Source organism: Uloborus diversus, chromosome 9 (assembly GCF_026930045.1).
Source record: "Uloborus diversus isolate 005 chromosome 9, Udiv.v.3.1, whole genome shotgun sequence".
In the NCBI taxonomy this organism is placed as follows: Eukaryota; Metazoa; Arthropoda; class Arachnida; order Araneae; family Uloboridae; genus Uloborus; species Uloborus diversus.
The window spans coordinates 118,465,515-118,492,170 of NC_072739.1; the positions used below are offsets into that span (position 1 = coordinate 118,465,515).

General features: G+C 31.9%; 1 protein-coding gene across 1 annotated transcript in view; it reads right to left on the minus strand.

Moving 5' to 3' along the window:
- Positions 1 to 21,420: 21,420 nt before the first annotated feature.
- LOC129230457 (40S ribosomal protein S26-like) overlaps positions 21,421 to 26,656 on the minus strand; it is a 36,477-nt gene continuing 31,241 nt past the window's right edge. The window contains 1 exon segment of the mRNA XM_054864856.1: positions 21,421 to 21,516. Coding sequence (XP_054720831.1) covers positions 21,469 to 21,516 — 48 coding nt within the window. The 3' untranslated portion in view covers positions 21,421 to 21,468.

A 26,656-nucleotide genomic window follows, 5' to 3' on the forward strand; every position in this document is an offset into this window, starting at 1 on the left:
CCCCTCTCATAGTTTTTTTTTTCTTCGAAAAGTTGAATAATAATCAACTGAACATAATGAAACTTTCTGACTTTTCATAAAATGACCTTATTTTACAATACAAAAGAGAAATATTTCCTATCTTTTACTTGCTGTAAAAGAGAGCTGCTTGTACTAAAGTGCTATTCACTCTAGTTTCACCATGACCTTCCAATTTTTGCAATCAGATAGAATTCCAAATGTGAAGTACTGCCCACCTACTAAATTGTAAAAATCATTCTTTAAAAGAGAAACGGACCTTTTTACATATTATCATACAGAGATAGAATCACGGGAATGACTATGCATTCAGTTTTTGTTTAATCATTAGAGAAGATGTGTGGGACATGTAGATATGCTCAGAAAGAAGAAAAGGGGGAATATTGGTAGGAAAAATCTTTTGATACTAGTTCAGTTTACAGGTTCGCTGGACCAATTACTCAATTGTTTCTTTTAGTAATGTCAAAACATGCATGAATTTAATTATTATATTTTTTACTTATTAAATTACTTACTTAATGTGTACTACAATAATAATGTTCTTACCCTAAAATATAGATTTACCATTTAAAAGAGTCATCTTTATTGCCTTTAGTTTTTCGATTTGATTTTTGCTTTCTTTGTATTTTATGTTTTTTCAACCGAGTCTCTTGACAAACGTAAAATCGGGGGCTTCACTGTAGTAACATATTTGTCCAATTTTAATATCTTCGTTCTCCTTTTCCCCCCTTAATCTGGTGACAATATCATTAAATGTTTATTGCTTTTTCTTTATTTATTTGCATACTTATTTATCATTATTTAAAATTGATGTTTTTTAAAATCCTTTTTTAGAAAGAAGATAATTCAGAGGTCCGGGAAAAAAGTCATATGCAATTTATTGTCTTTCTCATGATGTAAATACTTCTGTTGATTTTCATTTATACAAAAAAAAAATTGTCTTACAGACTTTCAGTATTTACTGTGCATGTGTCCTTCGTGTTACAGTTCTGTGATTTTAAACCTAATGATTGTTCTGGCAAGAAGTCATTCTGTGTATAAATATAGTTGTTTTCATGGCATTCATATTTTGAAAGTCATTTTGATATATATAATTATCTATTCAAGTTCATCAACTCATTACATAACTGTGTATAATGCATATTATTTCATAGACATGTATAGTTAATTTAATTTGTTGTTGTTTTGAAGAGAGTTTTAATGAAAGTTTAATTGATCTCATTATAAGGTAATCTATCTTTGTTGATGCTTGATATAATTTAATTTAGTCAGTTTTAATCACATGGCAGTGATTTCTTCAAACTTTTTCTATATTGCAAAATTATGTAAAATAAATTATGGGGAATATTTTCTTATTTGATTTGTGTAGATACATATGTCTGAAATATTTATTTTCAATTAAGAATGGAAATGCACTTTTACGTATATTTAGATTTTAAAAGGGCATTGTTATTCAAATGTAATGCATTATCAATGTTTTATATGAATTTAGTTGATCCATACATTCTAATTTACACAAAAAACATCTACCTGCATGCAGAAAACTAAAAATAAATAAACTCTGTAGAGCCAAAGTTTCTAAAACAATCTCTTTTGTTTTGTCTTTGTTGTTGGAATACTACAGTATGAGTCCCAAATCCGGCCTTTCCTGATTTTATTTTTTTTTTTTTTTCCTGTTTGGTATTTGTGACGTTTTGTCCCCCTTCCCCGATTTCGCTAAATGTTTGCTCTAACTTTTTTTCTATTTTTGATCAATCTAAATTAAGTTCACTTCATTATGCCAAAACAAAAGTCGAAGATGATTTGCAAATCTGTATAGTCCACAAATGTTGCTTTTTATTATTATGCAATGTGTCGATCAATGCAAAAAATAAATCTTATTTTTACTAAAAATAATTTTGTACTTTTGTTCAATAGGCTTTGTGTTGCATACTTATGAGAAGAAAAAAAGAATTACCTTTAGCTGAAAAGGTTGTTGAAAGATTGCTGCACTATAACAGACAAACGCGCATATAATTAGCACATAACAGGTGGCATAGAAAAAACGTTAAAACAATAGCTGAACTGAATGTACTGCTTTTGAAACAATTTTTTTTTAAATGTTTTTATTAAAAAAATATTTAAGGAAAAGTTCTGGTTGTCGGGTCTACCGGATTTGGGATTCTGAAATTTGGGTCTCATTTTGTATTAATTTACTTTGTCCACATTGGTAGACTGGGTGAAAATTCCCTCTTCTTTTTATGCCCATTACAAAATGTAAATACCGCTTGGAAAAAGGAAAGCAATTTGTGAATTACTTGTCTTCTGTACAATATTTTGTTGAATTCTATCCCATTTGGAAAAGGTAAACTATATACCATTTAAACATACCTTTGACATTCAATGCCTTGATTTTGTTTATCTAAATTCTTCTACTCTCAAAATTTTAGGATCTCCCAAATGTAATTTGAATAAATGCTAAAGTTTAAGGTAATTTTTTTGCTGCAATGAAATTTTCTCTGCTGAGTTGATAGTATCTTTAACCTTCAAATTTGCAATAAAATTTTATCCGTCCTAAACAAAATTTAGTAATAAATTCTTGTCATGCATATTATTAAGTTTAACATGTTCATTCATATATTTCTTCTTCTGACTAATTCAGTACAATCAGAATGCCTCCCCCCCCCCCCCAAATCTCTTGCACTGTTATTTTATATCAATGTACCTTATAGTTTGATATCTGAATTACAGCATGTTTAAATATTTTTCCCAATCTAATGATTCTGAGATATATGAGAGTGAATTGTATGTTCCTTTTGGATTGTGTTCTAGCTTAGTGTTTCTAATTATATACATTATATTATTAATTCTGTTTAAAATATAGCGAGTGCTTTGAAAAAAAGTTGCATTTCCTTTTTTGTTTATTTTTGCATGAATCAAGGTTTCATGAAAAATTGCACTGTTGATATAGCACTTGTTTTAAAATAAGTTGCACTGCCATTACATTAAGCTGTGATTAAGTTGAAACTTTGTTTTGTAACTTTGGTTACACAGTACAATTTGTAGTTCATGTACATATTTTTTGTTCAAATGCCTATTGCTTTCAAAGCATTAGCAGGCAAATCTAGTCGACCAAATTGGTGAAAATTGTTTTGTGTAATCGTAACTTAACAAAAGATTTATTTAGTAATTTTCCAGAGATTATACCTATTTATGCAAGTATTGTTTATGAAATATCTTAGTATCTTACAAAATTTTTTTAGACTTAATCAAATGTGAATATATTTCCTTTTCATTTCACCCATTTCAATTCTGCTTTTGCTATCCTCAAAATATTTTAAAATTTATTCTTAATTGATCCTTTCCAACTATTTCAATGTTTGGCTAAAATCTGAATATATTCCTCAAGAGTGATTTTTAAACACATAAATGTAGTATTTGTTAAGTTCAAAGGTCAACAAATACTGTATATTTTCTAGATATTACTTATTGCAACTTATCTAACAAATGAATTAAAAAAAAAAAAAAAAAAAACATGAGGCATGAGAAGCAAAAGAGGTGTAAGAGGACATTTTTCAAGTTTTGTGTAAAACACATTTAGAGATAACATCCTAGATAGGCTTTCATTGCAATGTTTTGCTAAATCATGCTGAATAGCAGCACCTGTCAGGGCTACTAGTACTTTCTCTTTCCCCAAGATCAGAGTTGGACACAAAATATTCTATTTAAATTTAAATATTTATTTCTATATTTCAAACCAAAATGCTTTTTGTTATTGGATAATTCAGACTAAATAAAGGAAATTTCAAAGGAAAATTAAATATTTAATGTAAAAATTTTTATTAAAAGGAAAAAAAATTACATTCATACCGCATTTTTTATTAAACAGATGATATAATTGTTCTTATAAAAACGTTAGTTTTGATGCTTTGTCCATTCCTAAATTGTTAGGAAGGCTAAAATGAACTAAACCAAAAGATGAAAATCGTCTTTCTATTCCAGTAGATGAAGCTACGGCTGTTGTTATTTGGTGTATAATCTGGAATTCTTGGTTCTGTGATCTCTCTCTACTTCTCATTGCATTAATATGAACCCCACCAGTCATAATGGGTCCATTGTACCTGTTACATTTTTATCAATCAATGCTGATTTTTGAAATGGTCCACTTCTTGTTTGGAAATTGGCTACAGTCCTGACAAGGCTTGGACATCATTTCTTCAATAAATTCCAAACCTTGATTATTTTCATCCACACTAGTTGAAATTTCATTTTGATTTAAGACAGGAGCTTAGTAAAACTCCTGCACAATGGCATGCATAAATTGCTTGTTCGTATCTTTTTACCCATTTGATTCTTATCCAACACTTTTTCTAAATTTTTACCCAAAATTTTCCGTTGACACATGCAATACATGGAGTCAGTAGTGTTCCCATAGGGTATACGCGGTATACCTCTCAAACATTATTTTAGACACATAGCCTATACCCGCAAGTTTCAAAAAACTTCATATAATGACATATTACATACACGATTGCGTGCACATATTGTGCATAATAGATAACTGGGAGTATACCCTGAGAAAAATAGATGGAAACATCACTGTATGGAGTAATGTTTTGTTCTAATTTTTAAAAATTAAGTCCAAACTAATAAATGATTTAAATCATTGATTTTTTAAAAAAAATCAACTGATTTACATCTAGATTTAAATCATGCCAACCTTCCCCAAGTCAGAGGAGAAGTTCACCTACAATTTGTACTTGTTATATCCAAATTTTTAATTTGTCACTTACATCTCTTTGCTTCTCAGTCTTCCATACGTAGCTTTTACATTTCATGTCATAATCATTTTTAAGAGGGCCATATTTTAGTTTTAGTTGATACAGTGGCATAGTATAGAGAGTGGTCTCCAGAGTGGACCTTTCCCTTGTAACCCAAAATTAATTTATCACAATGAAAATTAAAGGCTTTTTCTTCTGTTTAAAAGAAGTTTTTGTCATCTTATAAATTTTATGTATATAATGTAAACTGTCGGTGTAAAATTAAAATAAAGTTCCGACTACTTCTATTTACATTTTCAAGTATCAGAGTTGGCTTTTTTAAGCCTAGCCACTTCCAAGCCCCTTTCTAATCCTCTTAGAGCTTCATCATAAAGTTTGATGCATTTCAAAATTAAAAAGTTGACTAATTGGAAAACGTAAAACATCCTTTAATAAATACCGAAAATGACTTAACCTCTTTATATAAATTAGTTATTTTTTTCAGTTTAACATTATAACTAAATATTAGACATAAAATCAATGTCAGTGGATCTCTCCTGGAAGAGCCGCTGCAAGTAACTAAATCCACTGTACAATAATTCTATAAAATCCCATTAAAGACTTTTGATGGTATCAATTACATTTTTATCAATCAATCCAAAAGCTTTATAACAATTAGGAAATTTTTATTAGTTTCTTTTTGAAATCACTTGCTTAAGGAATCCTATTAAATTTGTTATCCACTTATGTTATTTGTTTTTAAAGATTAAATTATATTTATTTATATTTTGTAAATGTTGTACATAATGCTACAATTTTGTGGCTTCATAGCTCATAGTGTAAATATTATTAGATTGTATGAAAATTAATTTATGTGCAAATTGGTATGGAGAATGATTTTTGTGGTTTAGATTCTAATTGATATTCATGTCATAAAAATAAATGAAAAACCAATTGTATGACTCTTTATTTTTTTTCTTTGGGGGGGGGGAGGGGAGCAATTGCTTTAGTGAAAAAGAAAAAAATACATATACAGTCAATTCTCTATGTCCCAATGGACCAACTAAAACCTTCCAAGTTTTTGGAAGCTGCTTTCCCAGTCTTCTTAAGATTTTTTCTTTTTCAGAAATTAGTGTATAATAGCTAGATTGTAAAAGGTAGGATTAAATTAATTGTTATTACTACATGAAAATATCTGTACGGAGCAAAAATTCTACTAAGATACTTGGAGGAAATTGGTAAACATAATTCAACCTATTCATGTTTTCAGAAGTTTCTAGGTATGGCAGTAAAATACTTGCAAAATCTGAATAGTTCCCTAAGCCAAAACTACACGCAATATACCAGACAGCCCAGTTATCGCATTAAGGACTGCAGACTGAGCAGGGTTAGAAAATTAATGATATTTCCGGAAATAACCAATATTTTGATACACATCCGATATTTTCAATCAGCAAAAACTAATCTTAATATATAAAAATCAATGTCCTGAGATAACATACAGTGACTCCCAAAAGTCTTCGTACACCTAAGACTTTCAACGAAATAGGGCCCAATCCATAGATTAGAATTAAGATTTCGGAATAGGTATTTAATTATAAGATCTATGATCAATTTTTAACAAAACTACATAAAAGTTTTTAAAAAATATTTAAACTTATTTTTTTAAAAATCAAAACCCAAAAAGTACTGGAAATTTTATCTCACAAAAGTCTTCGTACACTTTAAAAAATGTCTATATGTTATTGAATAATCTAGCTTTTGATTAAGTTATTATTTAGTAGAATATCATACAGTATTCATAGCGCCTTTTAAGCGTCTGGGAATAAATTTCATTCTTTTTCTTTCTTTTTTTTTGCGTAATTTCTGAGTAAGTGTTCAACCACACTTCGAGTCTTAATGTTTCTAGCTCTATTTTCGTTTTAAAGCCCTATTTTTGTAATTTAGCATCCAGATATCTCTAAATACGTTACATTAAATTAAAATCTGGAGATTGAGGGGGTATTTTCTAAATTTTAGGACAATTTTCGAGGCACTAGACGCAAACGTTGAAAGCCGTGTGCTTCTTATCGTTATCTTGATAAAAAACAAAGTTGTTTCCAATAACCAAATTTTTGGCTAAGAATTCAAAATTGGTTTTTAAAATATTTAAATTAACGGCATGATTCATTATTTCATCAAAAAATTACAAAATACCAAGTCCTGATGCTGATATGCACCCTCACACTAGAACACCTCCACCGTCCTGATTAACTGATTCAAATAAGTTCTTAAGATTAAGTTCCTAATTTTTTCTTCCACTTACAGTTATACAACAATTTAACCAAAAATGTTGAATTAGTTTTTATCTGTAAGTAAGACGTGATTCTAAAACGTTTTTAGCTTATTTATCATTGATTTTGCAACGAAAAGCGTAAGCTTTCTGTTTTTCGCACGATCAAGAAAATTTCTGCGGGAAGAGGGTCCCATTTAATTCAGCTAATCAGAGAACTTGGGCAAAACAATTTTAGGTGAAAATTAAATGTAAAATGTTTCATTTAACTCTTTAGAAACTTTTACAGCACTCAAATGTGTAATTTTCATAATTTTTTTAACTTTAAATCTCTCGATCACGTTTTGTCAACATTGCCGGTTGACCATTTCTTACCTTGTTTTCGGTTCTATTCCTTTCCTTAAAGCATTTTATTAAGCACTTTCCCTATACAAACAAATAAATTAACTAATTTAGAGGCATTTCAAACCAATTTACCACTACTGTGGGAAAAAAAATTCAAATTTTGAATGGTGTTTGCGGTTTTTTTACGAATACTAACCATTTTACAGTAATAAGCACAATATTAAGGAATAAATAAACAAAAAATTAAAGCCAAATGACTTATAAGGGTCAACACAATGCAAAAATATTAATAAAACGGCATATGATAATTTTAATCATGAATTTATTCGAAAATATTTGAGTGTACGATGACTTTTGTGGCGTGTTATTTCTGTCCTCTTCGTTTTCTGACCCATTTCAAAAAGAAGATCCGTCAATATTTTGAAAAAACCAATGGGTTGTATTTAGAATGGACGTGAAAAAATATTGGACTTCATATTCGAATTCAGTTTCGAGTTATTTTGGTTTTACTAAAAAATTTCAAAGTGTACGAATACTTTTGGGAGCCACTGTATATATATATATATATACATACACACACATACACATATATATTAGGGGTTGGTCCCAAAAAAATGAAAGTCGTTTTTTTTACAACGCATACCCTCTTATTTTTTTCCTTTTACATCAAAACCGTTGTAAAAAAAGTTTCATGCAATTTGAAGCACGGTAACCCGTGCCAACTTGCGTCTAAATGCCTAAACGTGCAAATAGCACGTGTATTCATAAGCAAGCAAACGTGATACTTTGAGAAGCTCAAAACAGCTGTAAATTGTGCACAGAAAACAAATGAAAACAGAAAAAACATATGTTGGGGAGGGGGGAGGGCTTATCTGTGGCAATTTGCAAACCGTCAAATGTGTCAGTACGAATACATTTCGGTCAGCGAGCGCAGTATATTCGCTCCATAGGGAACGAAACATGGCACTGGAATTGCGAAGTCTGAAAAAAGAGATACAGTCGAGCCCGCTTAATGGAATATCGGATAATAGAATATCCCGCTTAATGTAATAAAACTCCAATGTACTACACCGTTGATGTGTGTTATTTTTATCCCGGATAATGGAATATTCCGCTTATTAAAATAATTTTTCCTGGCAAATTGGCCTATTCCATTAAGCGGGCTCGACTGTATTTTTAATAGGAGTCGTAAAACACCAAATTACCGGTTTGAAACTTCCTTCTAACGGACAAGTTTTGTCTGTTTTGTTTTATAACATTTGAGAAGTAAATTTAACCATCAATGAAAGTGCAAATCTCGACATTTGGAAATGCATCATCTTTTGGGAAAAAGCACGCATTCCCACCAAATTGTTGCCAAATTGTGTGAATAAACTTAAAAACCTGTATCAAATTTGGAGAGACTTACAAAAAAATATGCAAAAAAAAAAACTGCAGGAAGTATTCAGGCAGCGCCAACAAGAATTTGAGAGTAATTTAAACAATTTATTCAATATTGCCACATGCTGGTGCACTTCGGCTAATCAAAATAGAGGAAGATGGGATTTCCTTGCAACTCCAAAGAAAGCTCCGACCGACGTGGTCACTTTAGGTAAGGTGGATAAAAAACTGGCCGATAAAGAGGAAAGGGCTCGACTTTAGGCTGTCAAAGAAGAAAACAGGCGCATGAAATACGATTCCCGCTTCAACATCCTCGAAATTGTATGAATCTGTACAAGAAATTTCCTCTTCGAACTCTAGTGAAAATATTAATTCAGAAGATTTCCCTGAAACATATAAAGCAGTACGTAGCCCCATTTATCAGAACCTGGAACAAGTATATTAGAACCTGGAACAAGTATTCCAGAACCTGGAACAAGAATTATCAGAACCTGGAACAAGTAAATATGTAATGAGGAGCCATTTTATTACTCCAAAGTCAGTTGCTGCATTGGACAGGTGTCTAAGTATACGAGATTATGTGTTTATTCTTGAAGCTACTATTGACGCACTTGGGTGTAACATTGATGGATTTCCCATAGGTATCTTCAATTCAAAGATTTGAACCGAAAAGCGGAAGGAGCACGAGGAAAGAATAAAAATTGGTTTTAAGTATACGAGGTACCACACGTAGTGAATTTACCGTGGGATATAAAAGTGTTGCCTGCTTTGAGTGCTCAAAAATCAAAAGAATATCGCTTATCTATAGTTATTTCATAAGGATGTGACCAACAACTCATTGCTGAGTCTAAACTGGATAATTCTACAGGAAAAGAACAAAAATCAGGCTGTTTGAAAGGCAGTTTTAGATTGGAATCTCGAAGACAAAGTTCAAAACTCTTTGTTGTGATACTGAAGCTTCCAAAACAGGTCCTTTAAGTGGTTCTTGCGCTATTCTTGAGAAAATATATGATAGAGAAATGCTTTTCTTTGCTTGCCGCCATCATATATATGAACTGATATATCCCACTAAAATACAGTGCAGCTGCGGAGTTGTTCCGAACTGTACCCTAACTTGGAAAAATTACTTGACTTTTACCGTGCTGAACTCACTAATATTACGGTCAAGGATGACTATCAAGAGTTGATAGAACTGCCTATCATATTTTTAGTGGGAGATACAGAAAATGAATTTAAAATAAGACCACCGGGAGTCATGCAACAAGCTCGATGGACGGCTCGAGCGATTTACTCCCTAAAACTATTACTATTTAGTTCACAACTAAAATTAGATACGAAGGAAAATGAAACATTGTTTGATGTCTGCTTGTTTGTAGTAACAATATACGTGAAACCATGGTCAATCAAAACACCCAAGAAAGATTTGTGCTTTTTGAAAAAGTGTAGGAAAATGTGAACCCAGTTATCTCAAAAGCTGCTCGACAAAAATTCATCCAGCTTTTATGGTAAGGTCAATAATATTTCATTCTTTGATGTGAAAAAGACTGTCTCAATGTTTAAAGCAGTAAACGATACAACTGAAAAAGCGGGGAAAATGATGCAGGACTTTCATGGTTTGCTTACAGCTGATGAGGGAGGAACAAAAACAATTTGTGTTACGTTGCGTTCAAGAGCACCAGAAGCTCTATCCTGACTGCAAAAAGCAAACATTGGAATAAAAATATGTACAGTAATGTTTCTTGTAGTCTAATATTGTTATAAATATCTGCTTTAAATAAATTGATGTCACGTGTAGTAAGGAATTATACAGTTAGCAATATTTCCACTGTAGTCGCTGTACAGGATTTCAAGTCCAACTTTGACCTCAAGTCGGCACGGGTTCCCGTTATTTTATTGCAATAAAACTTTTTTCTCATGTTTCTGAGGTGAAAAGGAAAAAATTTGGAGGGTGTGCGTATTCGATTTCACAATTTTTTTTTTCGCCATTATATCTTGAGACACCCTATATATATATCAACGCACAGCCGAAACCGCTGAAGCTTCAGACTTGAAATTTGGCAGGCATGTCTGCATGATTACAAAAGTAACCACTAAGAAAGGATTTTTCGAAATCTCAATTCGCAACTCCAGCGCTCGAATACGCTAGCTTGCGGTGATTCACAAAACTGCCGAAAAAACTAAAACATTGCCACATTGCGTTCCACGTATGTCTGTTGACTTAAACATAGGCAGTTTGTTCTGAGTATTTATTAACGCATTCGATGTGTCTTGGATTGCTTTCAGCAACAGAAAGTGTTCGAGCTCCTCAAAATAATGTTAGTTTTCATTATTTCCCTCTAAAAAGTGATTTGATTGAGAAATGGTGAAAGCGCGTTAACACCAGAAAACTCTGGATTAGCAAACTTGGATAACGTTATACCAGGTAAAAAATTTTATTGTTTTGTGTGAATTTGTAAGAATATGGGTTTTTTTTTTTAATCTTAAATTAATTTAACAAACCATATTTTACAGCAGCATTTAGTTGGAATATACAGTATGCAAAATTTTTTTCTTGAATATATTATCGTAGAACGAAATGAAAAATGTTAACCGAGAAAGAATTTATTTTGTTGCTTTTTTTCTCAGCTGAAAGGTTTCGCCAAATTTGTTTAGGGTTATAATTTTGGTATTGTGCGAGCTAAGTATCCTTGGCGAGATTCCGTCCATGTTAGTTAAACCATTTTTATTTTTTATCATCAGTGGAATAAAATGGTAGAAAGATTACAGAATTCGATAAGTAAAAAGAAATAATGGTAGATCAAATTGAAAAGAAAACTACCACCATATATCCGTGAGAATTTTGTTGATGATTTGTATAGCATGACATAATTAAATCATAAATTAGAAATATACCAAACAGAAAAATTTAAAATGAACCGATTCGGCAGTTTGAGAAAAATAACTCAACTACAAATGCAAAACAATTAGCGCTAGCCAAGCAAGGCAAAGAAGCATCATCTTCTTTTGATAATAATTCGTAATGTCATATTAAATTTTCTAGCATTAAATGTTATTCTTGTCAGGCCACAATTATTATTTAGTTTTATCAAGAATTGATAAATATCGAATTCAACATCGTGGAAATGGCTGCTTAGAACTACGAACTACGTAGTTTGCATTAATCTTTGACGTTTAGTAATGCTTCTTGAATTCTCATTTCTTCCTATGTGGGCCAGAATATCCACAAGACTTTGAAAATTAATTTAAAAAGAATAAAGCGAAAAAATCATACGTACGAACAAAAATCACAACACTTTTAGCATTTTCTTCGTTACCATGTGCGTTTGTTTTAGTTTTTAAGTCCGCCATTAGACAGTGACTTCAGTGCCCCCTATAGTTCGTTGGAGTTGCGAATTAGTTCGGGAGAAATTAATTAAAATTCAAATCCCTTATTTTCGAAGGCTTTCCTCCATTCAAATCATTATTCAGTACTTCATCTCAACTTTTGGTCGATAGCGAACTATAAATTTGATATTATCTCAAGATATCACAGACCAAGAATTCATATATGTTATAAGAAACCTGAAAAATACTTCACCAGGATCTGATAAAATAAACAATAAAATGATAAAAAACCTTCCAGATGAAGGGAAAAAAATTCTCATTGCTTTTTTCAACTCAAGCTTAAGAAGCGGGAAAGTACCCGACGTTTGGAAAAAAACAATCATATATCCTATAAAAAAAACCAAATAAAGATAATAAAATTGTAAACAACTATAGACCCATCGCCCTAACACAAAACTCATGCAAAATCATGGAAAAAATAGTACTAGAACGCCTCAACTGGTGGGACAATAACTACAACATTTTACCCAATTTTATTTACGGTTTTAAAAAGGAAAGAAGTACAGAAGACTGCATTATTAAAATAGTCCAAGAAATAAAGAATGCTAGGAAAAACAAACTCACAACCTATCTAATTTTGCTCGACATCAAAGGAGCATATGATAACATTCAGCATAACATCTTAATCAATAAATTATACAATACAAACCTTGACATCAAGATCATTCAATGGGTACAGGACTTCCTTACTAATAGAAAATGCCTTATTAAATGGAAAAATGAAGATTCCTCAGAGAGAATTGTCCAGCAGGGCCTGCCTCAAGGAGCAATATTATCCCCTTTTCTTTTTAATTGTTTTTTACTGGATCTCGGACAAATTCAAAATAAGCACTGCTCCCTGTATGTATATGCTGATGATATTACTTGTATCATAAGCCATGAAAATGCAGATATAGCTGGAAAAATCCTGGTCAACACTATGACAAACCTTTCCGAGTGGGCAGACAAAAATCAGCTAGAATTCTCGCCCGACAAATGTGCAGCTCTCAACATGTCCCCCTTTAAAGAGAAACATAACATCACAATTAAGTTACATAATACACCTATCAAGTGGGCTAATATTCACAAAATCCTGGGGATTTATATTCAAGACAACTTAAAATAGGACAGCCACACCAATTACATTGTTCAGAAAATTTTCAAAAGTATAAACGTTATCAAGATCCTGGGAAATCAAAATACAGGCATGAGCCACAAAAATTTACTTTCTATCATCAAGCAGGTCATCATCCCTCAAAGCAACTATGGCAGCATTGCCAGGACACTGGACACAAAAAAAAATAGGAAAAAGATTAACACAATCGAAAATAAAGCAATCAGATCAGCTTTTAAATTTAATTCTTTTGCTCCTAATGAAGTTCTCAGATATATGACCACAATAGACAAATATGAGGACAGGATCAAATGGTCTTTTATAACTTACATGCTTAAACAACACTATAAAAAAAATCCAAAAAATAAGTTCTTGTTGGAAAATTACCTTCAAGGAAGCACAAATAATATGGAACAAGAAATTCTTAATTTGGTGGAAAATTATAAAACCAGTTACCTGATTGGACAAAACAGTTACATTAAAGGGGATGACTCCAAACCTTGGGAAGGCTATAACTTTGAAGTTTTAATCAAGAAAGAATTTGTAGAGAATAGCAAAATTAATAAAGAAGCAATACAGAAATATTTTTTAAGTTACATAAATGAAAATAACGAAGCTGAGTTTTGGGCAACAGACGGCTCTAAGAATCAAAATGGAGTCGGTTTCGGTATTACTAATAAGGCCAAAACCACCACAAGAAAAATAAAACTTCCAGATATCTGCTCAGTGTTCACAGCAGAACTTGCTGCTGTTTTCTATACTGTCAAATACCTTATTGGCAATGAAAGCCACATAATAATCATTACTGATAGTTTAAGCGCAGTTCAAGCTATTAAAACAAAAAAAAACAAAGAAGATAACCTAATCACTAATACAAGAAACACTCTCATTAAAGCTACCCAAGATAAAAAAAAATCACGATCACTTGGATTCCAGGTCATTCAGGCATTGATCTTAACGAGACCGCAGATAACCTTGCGAAGGAGGCAGTCATACCCCCAAACTACCCTGCACCACTTGGAAAGATTGCAAGAATCATATCAACTTCATTAAGATTAGTTATAGAGAAAAAAATTGGAAAAACAGCAAATATTATAACAAATTCAAATACAGAAAGCTGATCTTAAACAAACAGCGAAATAATGGTATTTTCAACAAGAAGCAGGAGATCCTGATTAATAGATTAATTACCAACTGCTATCTCACTAAAGAAAAACTTTACAAAATGAGATTAGAGCACAGCCCTATGTGTAACTCATGCAAAGAAACTGACACTATCCATCATCGCCTTTATGACTGCACCAAGTTTAAAGCTATTAGAGACTCTTTAAAAAACCAAATTCCGCCCAATCTTCTTATATATGCCAATGATTTTCTTGCCTTCCCGCTGCTTTGCTTGCATGGCTTTTGCTCCTCTGTTTTATCCATCTTCCTCCAATAATTCTATTTCTGGTTTTCCTCTGCTCCTCCTGTTTGAGGTTTTGTGCTCCCTTTTCTTAATTTTTTAATCCTGTTTCAGTTTTTATGAAGGCAAGGCGCCTGGCACGCAGTCCTTCGTTTTCTGAAAGGGGTTAGAGGCCCCTGGAATAGTAATAGTAATAGTAAATTTGATATTGTTTTTGTTTCTCACGTGATTCTTCGAGGCTTTTCTCAAGTCAAATCATAATGTTTCTGTCTTTTGCTTTTATTTTTTCAAAACTAGAAACGAAGTTTTTAAGAACATCATCACAGGCGAACTATCCTTTTGAATTTAGAAGAGTGCAGTTTCCTGTTAAAGTTTTGCTTTGCAATAACCATTAATAAGTCACAAGGACAGACATTAAAAGTAGAAAGGATCGATTTAAGAGAAGACTTTTTTTCACACGACCAATGTTATGTAGCTTGCTCCAAAGCCAGTTCATCAAGCAGTTTAATAATTTTAGCACTAGAAAAAAAAACTAAAAATGTTGTATACAAGCTGAAGTATTCAGAACTCAGTTTTTGGTAATCTTTGGAGGACTTAGGTAAGGTTGTTATTCAGTGAAAGAAAACACCGAAGTAGGGGTTTAATTTAGGGTTCCCAATCCCGAATCTCGCATGATATTTAGCGGGATTAAGAGTCAAATCCCGCAATTTTTTTCCCATGTAAATGCTTTCCAACTTTTGCCTCATAAAATGATTATTTTCACAACCCTCCTCTTATATCTGCAAGAAAAACTTTGTCTCATATGATGAACGGTGGATTTACCATTTAAGAACACAATAAAATTGAATTTATTTTTCCGAGATTGAATTGGTATTCTCATTCGAGGGTTTAGTTTTCATATTTTCAGCAACTGAGAAAATGTATAATTTAAAAACATTTTCGAAAACCATACCTAAAATTACAATTCCAGAAAATTACGCTTTAGAAAAGGATTGCAAAACCCGCTGAGGTAGCCTCAATGCAATGTTGGGGAACTTTTGTAAGTTTAAGGAATGCACTTAAAACCTTTATAACTTTAAGTGCACAATATTTTTCTGCAAAGAAGAAAGCAATGTAAAACCTGCCATTATTAATATTTTCGGCACGACCCTAAAAGAGGCCCCGAAATCTTGGATGATATTGCAGTAAATTAATCTGCTCAAGTTTTTGAAAGTCTCTTTAAAGTGAGAGGTAAAATTATCCAAAAACTTTTACTGATCCTACGACTTGGTGAAGGTAAGTAGCACTCACACGGCTAAGCCATCATCGACTCACTGTGGACGATGCTTGCCACTATAACTACGTGGAAATTGTGTGCTTTAGAAGACTAGATTCTTCAACCCCATTCTATGGCTAAAATACCAGTATCAGGCTAAGAATCTGAGCATAAATAGTAGAAGGCAATAAATTTGTTCTTTGACAGTGATATTGCTATACCATCAGTCATAACTTCTCCATAATTGCATAACTTGATATAATTAAATCGTAACTCAGAAATTAGAAAAATCGAAACAGAAAAATTTTAAATTAACCGATTCGGGAATTCGAGAAAAATAACTCAGCAACAAATGCAAAACAATAAGCGCTAGCCAAGCAAGGCAAACAAGTATCATCTTCTTTCGATAATAATTTGTAATGTCATATTGAATTTTCTAGCATTAATTGTTGTTCTTGTCAGGCCACAATTATTATTTAGTTTTATCAAGAATTGATAAATATCGAATTCAACATCGTGGAAATAGCTGCTTAGAACTACGAACTACGTAGTTTGCATTAATCTTTGATGTTTAGTAATGCTTCTTGAATTCTCATTTCTTTCTACGTGGGTCAGAATATCCACAGGACTTTGAAAATTAATTTAAAAAGAATAAAGCGAAAAACATCATACATATGAACAAAAATCACAACACTTTTAGCATTTTCTTCGTTACCACATGCGTTTGTTTTAGTTTTTAAGTCGGCCATTAGACAGTGACTGCAGTGCCCCCTATAGTTCGTTGGAGTTGCGAATATCGGAACTCCAGCGCTCGAACACGCTACCTTGCGGTGATTTACAAACTTGCAAATGAAACTAAAACATTGCCACGTTGCGTTCCACGTGTGTCTGTTGACGTAAACACATGCAGTTTGTTCTGAGTATTTATTAACGCAATCGATGTGTCTTAGTTTGCTTTCAGCTACAGAAATTAATTCGTCCCTTAGTAGTATTCTCGAGCTTCTCAAAATAATGTTAGTTTTCATTATTTCCTTAATAATTGGTGAAAGCGAAAATTCTGGATTAACAAACTTGGATAACGTTATACAAGGTAAAAAATTTTATTGTTTTGTTTAAATGTAAGAATATGGGGTTTTTTTAATCTTAAATTAATTAAACTAACCATATTTTAGAGCAGCATTTAGTTGGAATGGACAGTATGCAAAATATTTTCTTGAATATATTATCGTAGAACAAAATGAATAACCGAGAAAGAATTTACTTTATTCCTTTTATTCTCAGCTGAAAGATTTCGCCAAATGTGTTTAGGGTTATAGTTTTAGTATAGTGCGAGCAAAGTAGCCTTGGCGAGATTTCCCGTTTTTAGTTAAACCATTTTTAATTTTTATCATGAGTGGAATAAAATGGTAGTAAGATTACAGAATTCGATAAGTGAAAAGAAATACAGAGTGGCGACAGGAATTGTGAAAAAAAGTTCCCTGACTTTTCCCTGATTAAGTTCACCAAATTTCCCTGATTTACGTTACCAATGATAATGGTTTTCTTTCTTTGTTTTACTTGAAATCCATTGTATGTTTGTATAAAATGCAGTATTTTAAACGTTTTAAGTTGTGTAAAGTTGTTTAACTAAAGATATATTTTAAAAAGATGCTACTTTTTTAATAAAATGGTTAAAAAAACATATCAAGTTAAGTTTTTTGAAAAAAAACCCCTACAAAACAGTATATTAAATTTTTCTACATGGAAACATTACAGAAATTTTTTAAAAAAATATTTTACTTCCAGGAACCACTCAGCATAAGAATTTTAAGAAACTATTAAAATCACTCTTAAAAACGTGTGTGTATTTCTGATAGAACTAAAATGTAATTGAATTTATTTTGAACTAAATTTTCAAACAGTATAATAATTGTTGCAAGAATAAAAAGTAATAGTGAAAGCATAGAAGTAATGTAGTTATTCTTATATAACTAATTGACATTTTAGGCAAAACAGATGAAACCATTTGACATCCATTCAAAGGGATCTTTTCTCTAATCAAGAACATAGGTTTTAATGAATGAATACAGCATTTTAACAATACAAAATAAAGATATTTACTTAAGTACACAAGTTAACTCTATTTCAAATGATTTTAATATGTAACGAAAAAAAATCTTAGATTGCTTTTGTAACAAACAACTTTGAAATGCAAGGGAAAAAAAATAAAACAGAAAAAAAAAAGCAATTTGTTAATTTAAAAACATATAAAAGAAGACTACAACTTGGTTATAAATTAAAAGAATCATTAAAGTCTGAAGAAAAGAAAACCTTTATAATCTGCGGCGGTAACAAATAGTATAATGGCAAAAAAGGTTTTTTTTACTGAAAGTTCAATTTTAGCAATTAAATTAAAATTGCGAAGAAGTAATAACTTTTAAGCTTTTATCAGTAATCATTCAAAAACCAAAGATTTCTTCTTGAAATCGTAATTACAGTAGGATAATTACTTCAAGACAATGGAATAAAGGCAAAGGAGCTAAGGCATTAACGAAGGTTTCCTCTTTGCCTGTATGGTTGTTTATTTTACGTAGCCTTGAAAGCGTGAAAGGAAACTTCAAGCTAGGTAAAATAAACAACCTAACAGACACGAATGCAATCTTAGGAAGTTCATCCTGTGGTTAATAAGTAAGATTCAATACTTTGACGTTAAGAAAAAAAAGATGCACCAATATGCAGCAGTGTATAATCGCACCTCATTAATTTTACTTTTTTTGAACAGATAATTGGCGGAAAATGCGTGGGAATTAGAATACTTAATTTTGTAATGCAAAAAAAACTTCATAAAATCAATTTTCCCTGATTTTTTGATATTTTTTCAAAATTCCCTGATATTTCCCTGATTAATAAAGTTCCCTGATCTGTCGCCACCCTGAAATAATGGTCAATCAACTGAAAAGAAAACTACCACCATATATCCGTGAGAATTTTGTTGATGATTTGCAAAACATGACACAATTAAATCGTAACTCAGAAATTAGAAAAATCGAAACAGAAATTTTTTAAATTAACCGATTCGGGAATTCGAGAGAAATAACTCAGCTACAAATGGAAAGCAACAAGCGCTAGCCAAGCAAGGCAAAAAAGTATCATCTTCTTTCGATAACAATTTGTAATGTCATATTGAATTTTCTAGCATTAATTGTTATTCTTGTCGGGCCACAATTATTATTTAGTTTTATCAAGAATTGATAAATATCGAATTCAACATCGTGGAAATAGCTGCTTAGAACTACGAACTACGTAGTTTGCATTAATCTTTGATGTTTAGTAATGCTTCTTGAATTCTCATTTCTTTCTGCGTGGGCCAGAACATCCACAAGACTTTTTCAGATGTAAGTTATAATTTTGTTGAAGGTTTTTTTTTTAACAAAATCATTGATAAGAATAACTAAATGATATATGATATGTATTATTTCTTTTTTTCATAGCAAAATTATTCATATAATGCATCCTATATTTTTTGTGGAAATGTCCTATATGTGACAAGTCGGTCACTTCTACCCCTGTTAAAGACAGCCTAAACATGTTGAACCTTTTTTTAGAGTTGCAGAGGAGAAATCTCAAACTCGCGCTGCCGTTATTTCTCTCATTTCTGTACTCTCCCTTCCCCCTATTTCCATTCTAGCGAGTGTTAGATTGAAAGTCATTTGAATTTAGTGATTCTTCAAGTCTTAGAATATCTTACCAGAAATATGTGAAAGATGCAGGAACAGTTGCTCATCGGTGTTTTAAACCAGCTTGAAATTTGCCTCCGATTCTTTCCAGAAATCCCATTCTCATTAAAATCTTCAAGCTCCCTGGATAGTTCCCGTTTTACCTGGGATGTGGCATAAACATTTCATTCCGTCAGCAATCACACTCAACCGTGTTTCAAGTTCAACTCTTAAGACAATTTAAGAGCGCACATAGTTTTCATTTACGTATGTAAAAAGTTTGCAAAAAAAAACGCAAATGAGGAAAAAAAACTAATGGATGATCGAAAATAGCAAGTGAAAAATAAAGACGAAAGGCGATCAATCCGAAAAATTAGAGAGAATAGCGAGCAACTTCGCGATCTGCAACGCAGCGAGTAAATAACGGAGCTACCTAAAAAAAGTCAAATGGCGCGAGTATAAAAGCCAGTCCCCCAAAAGTACGTTGCAAACAAAACAAGCCCATGGCGGAAAATCCAGAGAATGTCTATGTTAATTCGTGGTTATGGAAATGTCCAGTAATATTAAAGCATATTTTTCAAGCACTCAATTTTTCTTTTTGTAGTAAAAACTGAAGGAAGGTCATCGAATTTCTTTCCGTCACGACCTCCGCCTCTGAAATTTTGTCCAAGACGGAAATCCATCCTGAGACGGAAGGTCTTGCACCCATGACTAGGAGATATGTTGTAAATTACTTTCTAATAAAGTGAGAGACAAAAATAAATGAGACACTCATTGAAATGAAATTACTTCCATTCAATGATGTTTTGCTCCATTTATTTATTTTTTGCTGCACTTTGTATACTGCCGTGCCAAGCACAAAAGTGAAATTTTGAGCTCAAACTGAGACATTGTGTGTTTTAAAGTTTGTTTCATACATTTTTGATTGAGATCTTTTTTTCCAGATTAAAAAAAAAAAAAATTCCTGATTAAATGACCCTAAAATATTTTATTTATTAAGTAGAATACGAAATAGAGAAAAACTAGGTTGTTGCAGGTATGACTACTTTTACTACTGTGCTTTTCACAGCCGTATGAATAAACTGTAACTTCAGTTTAAGTTTTGGTCCAGCTTTAGAAACCATTACACAGTTTTGGTTAGGGGGTTCCTTCGGAAAAAAATGAAAAACCAATTTAGTTTTGATTTGGACTTTAACTGGTTGGAGAAAATCAAAACTGAGTAGCTTTCCTTTTCAGACAGTAAAGTTACATTGTAAGGAAGGGGAATCATACTTATTTTTCTTGCAAACAATATTCATGTTTGAAAGTCAAAAATTCAAGTTCCAAAGGAAATCTAAAATAGGAAATGTAATTGTTATGATTAGACACGACCTTACCCAATATTATTGGATGAACAACAACTTTACTTATTTCTGGTGTCTAACCAAGAAAGCTCTCAGTTACAAAACAAAAAAGTTTTTTCTAATTAAACTTACCTTTATACGTATTTCTGTCAAGCAGAGAAGATGTGTGGATTGCAAGTATCTTTAAATGCTTAACCCTTTATACTCGTATGTTCCAAGAAACACACAGCTATCAAGAAACCCTATTTTTATTCATTAAAAAAATCATTTTTTCCGATTTCCCCCGAAGAAAACCAGTTTTTTTTCCACTACTTTAAAATTTCCAGAAATTGTACAATTCTAGTTATGCATGAATTGTTATGATTTAGACTCCCCTCCCTCCTTCTACCTTTTGAAGTGGCTCTCAACTTAATCAATTCTGGTCTTTGTGGCCAGCTGTTTCAAAAAGGTTGTGCACCCCTGGTGTAGAAGATAAACACACACAAAGCAAATTCTTCCATTAAAAGTTTTATTTTTATTATTTTCAAAACATAAAAAAATTATTTTGATGGCATAACACGTTGGACATTTCCACGAGGTCCAGCATCCTGAAAGATATAAAATAAATAACTTTAATAAGAAAAGTCTTAACAAATCTGTAATAAATTAACAATACAAGCAGAGGGATCAAACAGTTAGTGGATTTTTTGCAGATATCTGGTCATTGATTTCATGCATTTTGTTATGTATTGCAAAATTGTAACCATCTTTTTATAGGAAACAAAACCACCATAAAAGGAACTTCAATAGGGCCTGCAATCAAGGTTTCAAATTGTTTGCCAGTAAATTTCCAAAATACTGCAATGCATTTGGGATTAAATAAACAGTAAAATATGAAACATGTGAGTCACAAATATTTATCTCAAGTAATATGTTAAAAAAACGTGAGAACCATGATTTTTTAATTTTTGATGCAGGATGAGGCAAGGAACTGAATTTAACATATTTTGGCATTTATTCTTCTACTGTCTACCCCCTCCCATTTGTTATAAATGTTTAAACTTATGGTTTGTATCCACACTTTTCCTCCAAGGTTTTCAAGTACTTTGAAATTTATTTTATCAGGTCCTTTCCCTTTTTTGGTAATAAGGAACAAATCATGAAATTTTTGGGAGTTGGGGGCCTTTAACTAAGCGGGTGCCCTAAGCTATAGCTTGTTTAGTTTACAGGTAAATCTGATTTTTTTTTTTAAATCTTTGTTTCAGTTTCTAATTTGTTGAAATAATCATTGATTATTTTAAGTATTGCAGCTGAATACATAGCTTGTTCAGTCGGTATTTTCACTTATTTGCCCTAATAGTTTTCAGTTCAAAGTAGTAGTCATTTTCAGCACATTTCAGGATCCCAGTGACCGCTTTACTACTTGTAATACATTGTACGGTGTTCTCCCCCCCCGAGGGCGAGGGGGAGCATTGCTCCCCATAATCCGCCTATGACCTAATCTGTGAAATTTGTGAAGTACAGATAACTTTTATTAATGATTTCCTCAATTTAAAGATACATTTCACTGGTCTGGATTCGACTACATTGAATGATTATACTCCTGAAATTAACAATATCTTTGACTTCTTTAAATTATTAATTTTTGATTCAACAAAAAATTAGTATTTAATATCATTTAATTAGAAAAACATGTGCATACATATAATTATTTTTTAATTTATTTTTCTATTTTGATTAACCGTTTACCCGCCAATGTTCCAAAAATGGAACATCATATTTAAGTGAAAATTTTCCCAAGAAATAACGTTAAAATAAACAAGTTTTTTTAACACAGTTTAGTCTTATTTCAAAGTATTTTTTGATTTCCTGCTTGATTGTTTATATGTTTTCAATTATTTATTGCGATTTTTCAAAGATGAGTGTTTTTTTAGCTTTTTGCAACTTTTTCTTATAAAATTTACCAAAAATTGGTTTTTTCAGAAAATGTGATGATATTTATTATAGTTGTGAAAAATACTTCAATGTATGATTTTAAAATGCTTGTAGAAATGTACAATGATATTTCCGAAAGGTGTACTCCTTCAAAATAGCATGTTCCAATTTTGGAACATTGGCGCTTTTAGGGAGTCAAATTTCCAAGAAGTAAATCGTTCGACTTCCAAAGGGAAATTTCATTTTTCGTAATATATGTTTCTTTTTTTTTCTCATTTTGAATGTACTCCGATGTACATGTTGGCAAAACCAAGTAAGTTTATATATTGAAAGGATATGACGTTTTGTTAGCAAAGAAAATAATAACAAGTCTTCTGTTTGACGGACTACATGGCTCCGAATCCACACCTGCTCGGACAGCTGCATTGTCACGTAATAATAAAAAATAATATTAGTGAGAGTTTTATTCTTCATATTTTAAATGCAGTTCAATAATTTGCTAGCTTTGTTTTCAGGCAAAACGAAATTCTGTTTGACGTATACCAACTGTTCATAAATGTTAAAAAATGTCTACAAGATTTCTTACTGTAGAACAAGCTGTGGCTTATTTAGAGACATTGTCAGATTTGGATTTGTCAGATGTAGATATATGCCAATTACCCCCTGATGAACTAGGCAATATCACTGAGGAAGAATAGATGTTGACAGAGATGAAATCCTACAATTTTTTGGTTTGTTGCTATTGAGTGGGTACCATTCTGTTCCTTCTGAAGATATGTATTGGAGCAGTGCAGAAGATACATCTGTGCCAATTGTACTAATAGTTATGCCTCAAAATCGTTTTCGAAAAATAAAAAACAACTTTCATTTGATGGACAACCATGAATTAAAACAAAATGACAAACTAAGAAAAGTTTTCCTTATTTACGAAGAATTGTGTAAAAACCCTCAACAATTTGGTGTATTTCATGAAAAAGTAAGCATAGATGAATCTATGGTTCCCTACTACGATCGGCATTCATGTAAAATGTTTATTAGATGAAAACCAATGAGATTCGGCTTCAAAATTTGGATGCTGTGCTCTTCAAGTGGATACCCATATTCCATGGAGATTTATTCAGGCAAAAAAGAAGGATCCCCTGATGTGCAATTAGGATCCAGAGTTGTAAATGATCTATTATCAGTTTTGACTGACACGTCTAAGCATGAAGTATACTTTGATAACTTTTTTACATCATATGACTTAATTTCTCAGCTATCAAAAAAAAGTGTACGAGCAACAGGAACAATTCGTGAAAACCGAACTGGCCATTGTCCACGGAAATCCAAAAAAGCCCTTTCTAAAGAAGATCGCGGAAATTTTGACTATCGATCTGATGGATCAGTGTACATGTGCAGCTGGAAAGATAATGCAGTGGTTATAGTAGCATCTAATTGTTATACACATGAGCCACTTGCATCTGTAAAATTTGAGAAATCAAATGCGCAGAAATGCAAGATAGATGTGCCACAACCTCATCTTATCAAGAGATACAATGAAGGAATGGGGAGTGTGGACGTCTTGGATAAACTTTTAGGGAGCTACAGACCTCATTTGAGGAGTAAAAAATGGTTATGGAATCTTTTTAGTAATGCTCTGAATATTTCAGTTGTAGCTAGTTGGTTACTTCATTGTGATTTACACGAAGTCAAGATGAAGCATTTAGAGTTCCGAAGAGAAATAACTCACCTCCTAAGAAGAAAAGTACGAGTGGAAAGTCCTCCAGGGCCTCGTTGTCATTTACATAAACGGTCAAGAATGTCTGACGGACATTATATTGTATCTGCATCCCAAGGACGTTGCGCGGTGTGCAAAAAAATACGACTAAGAAATGTTTCCATTGCGACAAACGACTTCACCAGCAACGCTTCCTCTCATATCATGGGCATTAGATATTTCTGTATTGGATTTTCTGAATTCTGATATGTACACAAATGCAATTTAAAATATTATTTTTTCCACAATAAAGTATGCTAAGATAAAAACCGCATTCAAAACCTCTTAGTTTAAAAAAATTCTCTGAAAAAAAAAAAATTCATGCAAAACGCCAATGTTCCAAAAATGGAACACACTGAAAATCATAGAAAAAAAATATTTTCTGTATTTACTAGACATAAATAGACATAATTTCAAAAAATTACTCAAATTTGATCATCCGTCAATAGTTCGGCGGTTAAACGGTTAATTATATACAAGTAAACCCAGTAGCAGAAACTTTCTAGCCAGTCTGCGACACTACTTCCGGTAGTTGAAAATAATCTGCAGCATTATTATTAGTTTTATTTTAAGTTTTAATAAAATACACAAGTCCTTTGTGAAGGCCAAGACTTGGACAATTTTCCAACTGGCCAGTGGTCCCCACTGTCGCTGAGTTTTAAAGCAATAAGGGGGGGGGGGGGAGAAAGCAGCTTTCACTACTTTCATAAAAATAAATAGAACTCTACACACTATGAAAACCAATTCTTCAAGACATATTAATTTTAATATGGAAAATTTGCATTGAAATAGGTTTTTAAATTAGTAAATGAGAAGTTGGCAGGAAACTGCATTTTAGATGAAATGTTTAGCTTATAGCAAAGCCTTCAAATCAATGAGGATCAAATACAACTGTTCAGATAATTCGCATTTTTCAAAAAAATATTTTATAAAAAGAAAAAAAAAACATGATTTATTGAACACTTTGTTATCTTCAATAGTTTGTGTTGAGGTAAACATCCAATTCTGTTTTTGGAAACTTGGGTAAGTATTAGTATCCTCTATTTCTATCTTGAGAATGGCCAAACATGGCGCCTACGCGAAAAATTCATGGTTATAAATAGATATTTGAATTTGTTGCATAAAAGTAGCAATAAATTCAAAATCATTAAAAAACTACAATTTATGTGAAATAGTCAGTTTTTAGCACATTAGCCTCAAAAGCAATGAAGATAAGATAATATTCTGACGATAAAATTTTGCAATTTTAAAGACTATAATTAAGAATTATCCAAAAAAAAAACACATTTTGCTTAATTTTCAGCAGTTTGCATAGCAATAAACATCTAATTCCGTTTTTGAAAACGTAGGCACTTCATGAGTCTTACGTACCAACATCTTGGCGACCAAACATGGCGACTACGCTAAAAATTAAGATATTAATTTCTGAATTTGTTGCAAAAAATATTTTCAAAATAAAAATCCTCATGAGACTAAACTTTAGTAAAAAAGTTTTGGTGCTTTTGCGTCCAAAGCAATGAGGATAAGGTGAAATTTTCACATAAAATTTTTCACTTCTCAAGAAAAGTATTTTAAAAAATAAAAAAACGATTTGCTGTAGATTTTAAGTTATTTTCACATCTTGGCAGAAAGATAATACATCCAATTCATCTTTGTTTTTGAAAACTTTTGCACTTTTCTACTTCGATTTTGTGAATGACCAAATAGGGCGACTATGTTTCTTGTTGAAATGCTGAAACATCCATCGCTCAAAAAGCGATCTCCAAACGATCTTTTTAAAGTTGTATTTCTTTTTTTTTTCTTTTATTTATTTATTTATTTTTTCCCCCCTTCCTTTCGTTTTGTTCTTTGGTAAAATTATCTGCAGGCCGCCGAAAAATCTGCGACGCACGTCTCGCAGTTTCTGCTACCGGGCAAGTAAACAACATTGAAACATTTTTCATGTGTTGATGCTTTTCATCTTTAGCACAGGGTTTTTAGATAATCTTAAAAGTTCTTCTAAATTAACCCGCTGACTTCAAGCTAAACCCTAATAATTTTAACTTTTCATGTTTTGT